Source organism: Balaenoptera musculus, chromosome 1, assembly GCF_009873245.2.
Source record: "Balaenoptera musculus isolate JJ_BM4_2016_0621 chromosome 1, mBalMus1.pri.v3, whole genome shotgun sequence".
Lineage (NCBI taxonomy): Eukaryota > Metazoa > Chordata > Mammalia > Artiodactyla > Balaenopteridae > Balaenoptera > Balaenoptera musculus.
The window spans coordinates 22,148,938-22,158,212 of NC_045785.1; the positions used below are offsets into that span (position 1 = coordinate 22,148,938).

A 9,275-nucleotide genomic window follows, 5' to 3' on the forward strand; every position below is an offset into this window, starting at 1 on the left:
TCCTTTGTTGCCACTAATTGTAATAATTGGGGAACTTAACTGTGGAGAAAGAGCCCATGAATTCAGAAGGTAGCATGGTAAAGAGATAGGTTTCTGAATGAAAGAACTGAATTTGAATCTGAGTTCTGCCATTTGCTGGCCATTTGGCTTTGGGCAAGTCTCTCTTTTTTTTTTTTAATTAATTAATTAATTTATTTATTTATTTTTGGCTGTGTTGGGTCTTCGCTTCTGTGCAAGGGCTTTCTCCAGTTGCGGAGAGCGGGAGCCACTCTTCATCACGGTGCGCGGGCCTCTCACTGTCGCGGCCTCTCCTGCTGCGGAGCACAGGCTCCAGGTGCGCAGGCTCAGCAATCGTGGCTCACGGGCCCAGCCGCTCCGTGGCATGTGGGATCTTCCCAGACCAGGGCTCGAACCCGCGTCCCCTGCATTAGCAGGCAGACTCCCAACCACTGCGCCACCAGGGAAGCCCCTGGGCAAGTCTCTTTACCTCTCTGAACCTCTTTTTCCTCCTCTGTAAAGTGGAGATGGTAATATCTACCTTTTAGCAGTATTCTACATATTTACACACATATAAAGTTGTGTATATTAACTGTTCAATAATTGGTAGTTATTGTGATGTGTTCAACAAAATTTCTGAACACCCACTACATGTAAAATACATTGTTATAGAATGTTTGTGTCCCCCTGCCAAATCCTTACGTTGAAACCCTACTCCCCAATGTGACAGTATTAGGAGGTAGGGCCTTTGGGAGTGGTTAGGGTTAGATGAGGTCAAGAGGGAAGTGCCCTCGTAAATGGGATTAGTGTTCTTATAAGAGTCCTGAGGGAGTTTGCTTTGCTCTGGTTTTCACCATGTGAGGATACAAGATGTTGGCAACCTGCAACCCAAAAAAGGGCTCTCACCAGAACCCAACCATGTTGGCACCCCAATCTCAGACTTCCAGCCTCCAGAACTGTGAAAAATAAATTTCTGTTGTTTATAAGCCACCTTGTTTATGATATTTTGTTATAGCAGCCTGAGCTAAGATACACATATATATTAAGAAAATACATGATTCCTCCCTTCAAGGTGTTTATAATCTATCTACGGAGATGAGACATGCACAAAATATATTCAATAAGATAGAATATGCTTGCTCAAATGAGAAATATAAAGTGGAATAATAATAGCTACCATTTATTGATTGCCTACAATAAGCCAGGAACTATGCTAAGTGTTTCATAAATATCTCATTTTATTTTTGCAACCTCCCTCTTAGAAAGTACTATTTTTAACTCTATTTTATAAAAAAGGAAGCTGAGGCTCAGAGAGGGGAAGTGCATTGCCCAAGGTTGCACAGCTGGGTAGTGGCAAAAGACAGAAGTGAGTTCCATCCTAAGCTCCAGGCCTCACATCCTTATCACAGAAACCCATCCCTATAACTCCTAAGCCTTGTCCAAGTTTTACCATATTGTTTGCCCATTTCTTACCCATTATTATTTTTTTAATTTAATTTAATGCTACTTTTCAAATGCCAGCTATAATTTGGGCAAATGTTATAGGAATGTTTTCAAGATTGTGAATGAGTGGGAGACAGTGTGGGTTACAGCAGGGGAACTGGAGTTAGAAGGGGCTGTATAGTGTAGAAATTAAGAGCATGGGTTCTGAAGTCAGCGGCTTAAATTTGTATCCCAGCCTCTCAACTCCCTCTGGTGTTATTTTACATTTTGTTGCCTAAGTTTCGCCATCTATAAAATTACCGTAATTATACTTGGGTCATAGGGCTGCTATGAAGATCAACTTTAAATTTCTGACACTTTGTTCATTAAGGATTTTTTTTTTTGCATTAAATGTGTAAAATATTGTGCATTAAAAATTTTTTATTTGTTACTGAGTTTTTTGGTGCCCCCTTAAATTTTTTCGGTCCAGGACAGTGCCTCAATCACCTCACTCTAGCTCACTCTTTGCCTGCATTTTATATGCTTGAACATAAGCAGCGTTCAATAAATATTCATTGAATTTACTTACCTCCCAATATTTTTAAATTGAGGTAAAATAAACACAGAACAGTGAACAAATACTAAATGTATTACTGAGCTCCTCAATTGTTCAGAACAGTCTGCTAAGCAGTAAAAGGTGTCTTTCCTTTTTATCTTCACGTACCCAACCAAAAGAAGTTTTGTTTTACAACAATCTCTTCTCTTTTTCTGCAGCTCTCTTCCCCAAGCTCTTTTTTCTCCCTGTCAGTTCAAGAGATTTCCTGGACAAAAACATCTCCAGGTCGTCACACCAGAAAAAAATATTTTCCTGGAGGACGGCCTATGACGTCAAGTCTCCCTGTAACTCCCACACGAACGCTCTAAAGAAAGCCGCCACCTTTCCCGAAGCATCGCAGTTTGTGCATGCGCCTCTGCTTGCCGGACAGCAGAGGGGATTTTTATGCCCTCTCGGCACCCTTACGTCGCGGAGTGGTGGTGTTGGCGGTTCGAGCGACGAAAGCTTTTTGCCGGAAGTGGGAAGAGGAGAGGGAAGTCTCGCCTTCTCCCGGGGTCTTCAAGTTTAGGGCTGGGGGCTAATTGTCGCTAAAAAGCTCAGAGGTGCTCGGGTGGATACAATTCCTCGCTTTGTGAGAAGAGGCTAGAACGCGCGCTGAGGTGTGTTTTTGGTGTAAGTGGGCACGCGTTGATGCTGGCTTAAGAGGACCTAAACCATCAATCAAAAGAACTTCCGCCTGGCCAGCTTTAAAAGGCGTTTGATTCAGAGAGGTGGAACGCATAGATTTTAGTCTGGTCTGGGTTCTGCCACCGACCTACTGTGTGTCCTTGGGCTCCTCCCCAAGTCTCAATATCCTCATCTATAAATTGAACGGTAGACAAGATTCTTTAAGTCACCTTTCAATCCGTCTATTATTGCAGGTCCATTTTGTCGTCTGAGCAACAAAGCCTTGGGGGTTAAATATCGTTGGCCCCGTTTTAGAAGGAAGACATTGAGTTCCAGGGTGAGAGACTTAGTTATTGCACAGAAAACGGTTAGAGATTTTAGACCTTGAGACTAAAAGATTATGCTGTAACTCCATGATCAGGTCTCCTTTGTGTATTTCTGTATCATCAGTTCCTGAAACTGGCCTATAGCAGTTACTCAAAAAGTTTTGAATGGATGGATGAATGAATCTTTTCATGTCAAGGCCAATGACCCAAGCAGATCTGGCGTCTCTCCACCTCTCTGATGTATTAACAAGTATAACTCTTCTCTAGGTGTATCCTGTGCTTTACTTGACGGGGGACTCCGAGTCCGGTTCTGTCGTTTTCAACTTAAACAGGTAACATGGAGGCACCTCCAGTCACCATGATGCCTGTCACCGGGGGCACCATTAACATGATGGAGTACCTGCTGCAGGGTGAGTGAACCAGGGAGCTTGTTTTCCTCTTTTCTGTTCAGCTTCCGCGGAGATTGAGAAGCTGTTCTACAAAGGCAGCCTACATAATTTCTGGCACCTTTTTTTTTTTCAATTTACCCTTAATTATGGTCACAAATACATAACATTAAATTTACCATATTAAACATTTTTAAGCATACAGTTCAGTAGTGTTAAGTATTTCACGTTGTTGTATAGCCGATCTCTGGAACTTTTTCATCTTGCAGAATTGAAATTCTGTTCCCGTTAAACACTAATTCCTCCTTTCCCCTCCCTGCAGCCCTTGGCAACAACCTTTCTACTTTCTGTTTCTAATTTTGACACTTTAGATAACCTCATATGAGTGGAACATCACAGTATTTGTCGTTTTATCACTGGCTGATTTCACTTAGTATAATGTCCTCTATGTTAACCCATATTGTAGCATGTGACAGGATCTCCTTTTTTTTAAAAATTTATTTATTTATTTATTTATTTTTTATTGATTGATTGATTGCTATGTTGGGTCTTCGTTTCTGTGCTAGGGCTTTCTCCAGTTGCAGCAAGCGGGGGCCACTCTTCATCGCGGTGCGCGGGCCTCTCACTATCGCGGCCTCTCTTGTTCCGGAGCACAGGCTCCAGACGCGCAGGCTCAGTAGTTGTGGCTCACGGGCCTAGTTGCTCCGCGGCATGTGGGATCTTCCCAGACCAGGGCTCGAACCCGTGTCCCCTGCATTAGCAGGCAGATTCTCAACCACTGCGCCACCAGGGAAGCCCCAGGATCTCCTTTTTAAAGGCTGAATAATGTTCCATTGTATGTATGTACCACATTTTCTTTATCCATTCATCTGTCAGACATTTGGGTTGTTTCCACCTCTTGGTTACCGTGGATAATGCTCAGTGAACATGGGTGTGCAAATATCTCTTCAAGATCCTGCTTCGAATTCTCTCAGATAAATACCCAGAAGTGAGATTAATGGATCATATGGTAATTCTATGATACTGTTACTAGCTTCATTTTATAGATCAGGAAATAGAAGTGAAGTAACTTTCCCAGATGAGAAGACTCAAGACCCAGAGAGGGTAATGATTTTCAGGAGGTCATACAATGTTTAGTGCAAGAGTTTAGACTTTAATTCAGATCATCCATTTAGTAACTTACTGTGAACAAAATAGGGTTGTTAATTTTCACTCCTCAAGCTGCGCCTCCTTCCGTCTTTCCCATCTCAGTTAGTGCCACTGTCATTCACCAGTTGCTTGAGCCATGCATTCAGGAGTCAATGTCCATTTTTTACTTTACCCCCACATGTAGTCCATTTCTAATCCTATTCATTTTTACTTCCAAAATATGTGTGAAATAAGTCTTTTCTAAACCTGCAGTACCACACCCTGGTTTATCATCCTTTGCCTGAACTATTTTAGTAACCCTGTACTTATTACATTTCTTCCACTTTTTTTTTCATTGCTTCCACTTTTGATTGTCTTTCTCTTCTCACACAACAGCTAGTAGTCTTTTAAAAAATTGTTTTAGTATTAAAAATATTCAAACATAAAGAAAGTAGAGACTAATATAATGAACACTCCATTTCTGTCATCTAGATTTCAGTTCCTGTCATTTTGCCATATTTGCTTTCTCTTTTTTTTTTTTTGCTGTTTTTAAAGACAGTTTCAGGGACTTCCCTGGTTGTCCAGTGGTTAAGACTCCACGCTTCCACTTCAGGGGGTGCGGGTTCAATCCCTGGTTGGGGAACTAAGCTCCCACATGCCTTGCAGCCAAACAATTTTTTTAAAAAAAACAACAGTTTCAGATCTCATAACATTTTACCCCAAAACATTTTCAGTATGCATCTCTAAAAAATAAAAAACAAGGATATTTTCCTTCATAATCCCAATACCATCATTATTATCTAAAAAATCAATAATGTATTTTTAATATCATCTAATGTCTAGTCCATATTCAAAAGTTTCCCCCATCTTGCCCTCAAAATGTGTTTTGTATCCAGGATATAATCACGTTTCATGCATTACATTTGATAACTGTGTCTCTTAAGCATCTTTTAACTTGGACCAGTCTCCCCTCATTCCCACTTTTTTTCCCATGACAGTGTCTTGTTGAAGAGTCTATACCAGTTTAACTGGAATGATCTTTTTAAAATGTAAATTCAGTCATCTCTTTCCCTGTTGTGCGGAGCTAATAGCTTCCCAATGGCCTTAGAATAGAATACAGCCTTTAGCATGAGCTGTACATAAGACCTGTGTGCTTTGGCCCATCCCAAATCCTCAGTTCATTATCATCTTCCATCTTGCTTACCACACTTCAGCCACACTGATATCCCTTCATTTCTTTGCATTCCCCAGGCCCTTTCCTACCTCTGGGCCTTTGCACTTGATTCCTCTGCCCTTATACTTTGTTCCAGCCCTTCAAAGTGCCATTTTATTTTTATCCCTCAGTCCTCAGCTCGGTTGTCCTTCCCTTTGAGAGACCTTCTCTGACTACTCCAAGCCCTCAGAGAGGTCTCCTCTTCTCCACCCCCATCAGTTCCTCTCTCCCATCTCCCTTTTATTTCCCTGTATTTCTGTTAAATTGTTTACTTATTTATTTTTTGTTTCCCCCACTAAACTGTAATCTCTGTGAGGGCTGGACCCCTACTTCCTAGCATGGTGCCTGGCATAGTATTCAGTAAGTATATGTTGAAGGAACCAGCACTTACAAAGCTCCTTAAATGTTTGAAGTATGAAAAAACACATGTCTGACACTGTCCTGAATGTAGGACACAACGTATCCAAAGCAGGACCCATTCCCTGCTCCCATCGTCATCTGTCCTATGATTACAGGGACCTGATCTGTTGCTTTCCCTCCAACACTACCCATTTCCAAAAATGTAGTCATTTGAGTCCCACTGTCAATACTTACCATAGTTACAGTAGTATATTTTTATTTACTTTAACAGATTTAGTCAATAATGAATATGTTCCTAGCATTGGAGTAAGTATCAGCAGTAGAGGAAGAAAGATGTTAAAAAGTCAATACATAATTGATATATTGAAAGATGACTAAAAAATTGAGGTGCTAATGCTAAAAAGTAAAGCAGGGAAGTGGAAAGAGATTGGAGGGAGATAATGCTATTTTATTTAGGGCAATGAGAAAAGACATCTCTGATAAAGTGACATTTGAGCAAAGATCTGAACAAAGTGATGGGGTGAGATATGCAGGTATCTGAGAGAAGAACATTCTAAGCATAGGGACTAAGGGAAGGGGCTCTGAAGAGAAATACATTGTCAAACACTTGGCATTTTTAGAAAACAGCAGGAAAATCACTGTGGTTGGAGAGAGTGATCTGGGAGATAGTAGAAGGAAATGATCAACATCAGGTAGCAGAGACCACAATTTATAGGGCCTTGTAGACCGTGGTAAAGAATTTGGGATTTATTCTGAGTGACGTGGGAAGCCATTGGAGGGTTCTGAGCAGAGAAGTGTCATTATCTGCCTTATGTCCTAAAAACCAGCTGGCTGTTGTATGGAGGAGAGAAGAAAAAAGCAAGGATAGAAGCAGGGTACTGCAAAGACCAAGCAAGAAATGAAGGAGACTTGGACTAGGTGGAAATGATTGAGTGAACTGGATTCTGCTTATATTTTAAAAATGCAGAGTGGATGTAGGATGTGGGAGAAAGAAAGGAGTCAGAGCTGATTATGTGGTGTTTGGTTGGGCAGCTGGAAGCAGAGAGTTGCCATTTACTGTGATGGGGAAAACTGCAGGAGGAGTAAGATTGTGGAGGAAAAATCAACAGGTTGATATTGAACATGTTAAGATGAAGATGTCTTAGGCATCCAAGTGGAGAAGTTAGGTAGACAGTTGGATGTATGAGTCTGTAGTTCATGAGATATAAATATGGTAGTCCTCAGAGCATAAATGATACTTAAAACCATAGGGCTGAATTAGGTCACTGAGGGAGGAAGAGATTGTTGATAGAGACGAAGACCAGGATTGAGTCTTAGGATCCTCCAATATTTTGGGAAGATGAAGACCCAGCAAAGGTGACTTATAAGGAATGGTTAGTGAGTTAGGTGAAGAACCAAGAGAGATTTGTGTCCCAGGGGCCAAGGGAAGAATAGATTTCAAAATGGGTATAATATAACAACCATGTGAAATGCTGCCAGGAGGAAGAATGAGAACAAAGGACAGTGTATTTCTCTGAAGCAGTTCATTCTCTTTTACTTAAATATATTACATAAAAAGGAAATGTTATATTTTTTCTATCAATGGAAAACTTTTGTTTTCTGAGACTAGAAGATAATTTTTTAAAAATTTATTTTATTTATTTTTGGCTGCATTGGGTCTTCGTTGCTGCGCGGGCTTTCTCTAGTTGCAGCGAGCAGGGGCTACTCTTCGTTGCTGTGCGCAGGCTTCTCACTGCGGTGGCTTCTCTTGTTGCGGAGCACGGGCTCTAGGCGCGCGGGCTTCAGTAGTTGTGGCACGTGGGCTCGGTAGTTGTGGCTCGTGGGCTCTAGAGCGCAGGCTCAGTAGTTGTGGCACACGGGCTTAGTTGCTCCACGGCATGTGGGATCTTCCCGGACCAGGGCTCGAACCCGTGTCCTCTGCATTGGCAGGCAGATTCTTAACCACTGAGCCACCAGGGAAGCCCCTAGAAGATAATTTTTTAAATAAATGACAAAACAGTATTATTATTCTAGGTAGATACTGTTGCCTGTTAAAGCCCAAAGCCTGCTGGAGATTAGCATTGTTAGAGAAGGCCTAACTATTCTAGTACCAAATAAGACAATGCAAAAAATTGAAAAGGGATTAACTTGTTATATAACATCTTGGCAGTATAACCCCTCTAAAATCTCATATACTGGGCCTGTGCTTTACAAAACACTGCACTAAACTGTTCTGATTTTTCATTTAAGTTTTTTTAATCTTTTGCTATTTCCATTACCCAGAATGAAAGATGGGACTCAATGGTACTTTTTTCCTTCTTCAGGAAGTGTTTTAGATCACAGCTTGGAAAGCCTCATCCACCGCCTTCGTGGTTTGTGTGACAACATGGAACCTGAGACTTTCCTTGACCATGAGATGGTATTCCTCCTTAAGGGCCAGCAGGCCAGTCCGTTTGTTCTAAGGGCTCGACGCTCTATGGATAGGGCAGGGGCACCCTGGCATTTGCGCTACCTGGGACAGCCAGAAATGGGAGACAAGAACCGCCATGCCCTGGTGCGTAACTGCGTGGACATTGCAACATCTGAGAACCTTACTGACTTCCTGATGGAAATGGGCTTCCGCATGGACCATGAGTTTGTTGCCAGGGGACACCTGTTCCGTAAGGGCATCATGAAGATCGTGGTGTACAAGATCTTCCGCATCTTGACACCAGGGAACACAGACAACACTGAGGCCTTGTCACTTTCCTACCTTGTGGAACTAAGTGTTGTTGCCCCAGCTGGGCAGGACGTGGTGTCTGATGACATGAGGAACTTTGCAGAGCAGCTGAAACCTCTGGTTCACCTAGAGAAAATAGACCCCAAAAGGCTCATGTGACAAGGCAGTCTGTCCACCACTGGGGCTTGTCCTCAGCTGTTACAAAAAACGAAGATGTTATAATTGCCCTATTTCACCACTGCCAGCCAGGCATTCTTCCCTCAGGAAGGAGGACAATGAGAACTTAGTTGGTTCTTTGCACTGTTTTCCTCATATGGCCAGTTCACTTTTGTGACAGCCTTTCTAAATTAAAGGCTAAGGATGACATGGAGAATCTAGATAATCCCTCTGCATAAAGAGGGGAAACTGGAATAAAATAGCTTTGGGGAATAAAAATCTTTTAATTGTTTTGCCATTTGTGTGTAAGGTTTGTAAAACAGAGACTGAGTTTGTATTGTGCAGTAATAAAGGCTATAAAGAGAAA

At 41.8% G+C, this 9,275-nt stretch overlaps 1 protein-coding gene across 4 annotated transcripts; it reads left to right on the plus strand.

Moving 5' to 3' along the window:
• Window positions 1–2,029: 2,029 nt before the first annotated feature.
• Window positions 2,030–9,275, plus strand: MED18 (mediator complex subunit 18). Of its 4 annotated transcripts, none has more exons than XM_036829892.1 (3): window positions 2,030–2,634; window positions 3,235–3,377; window positions 8,358–9,275. In XM_036829892.1, the coding sequence occupies exons 2-3, from the start codon at window positions 3,305–3,307 to the stop codon at window positions 8,909–8,911; spliced, it is 627 nt and encodes a 208-aa protein (XP_036685787.1). In that variant the 5' UTR covers window positions 2,030–2,634; window positions 3,235–3,304; the 3' UTR covers window positions 8,912–9,275. The 4 variants fall into 4 exon arrangements, with proteins under 4 accessions (XP_036685787.1, XP_036685794.1, XP_036685801.1 ...); XM_036829899.1 differs by lacking the exon at window positions 2,030–2,634 and adding an exon at window positions 2,667–2,978 and having other exon boundaries at window positions 8,358–9,266; XM_036829906.1 differs by lacking the exon at window positions 2,030–2,634 and having other exon boundaries at window positions 3,344–3,377; window positions 8,317–9,266.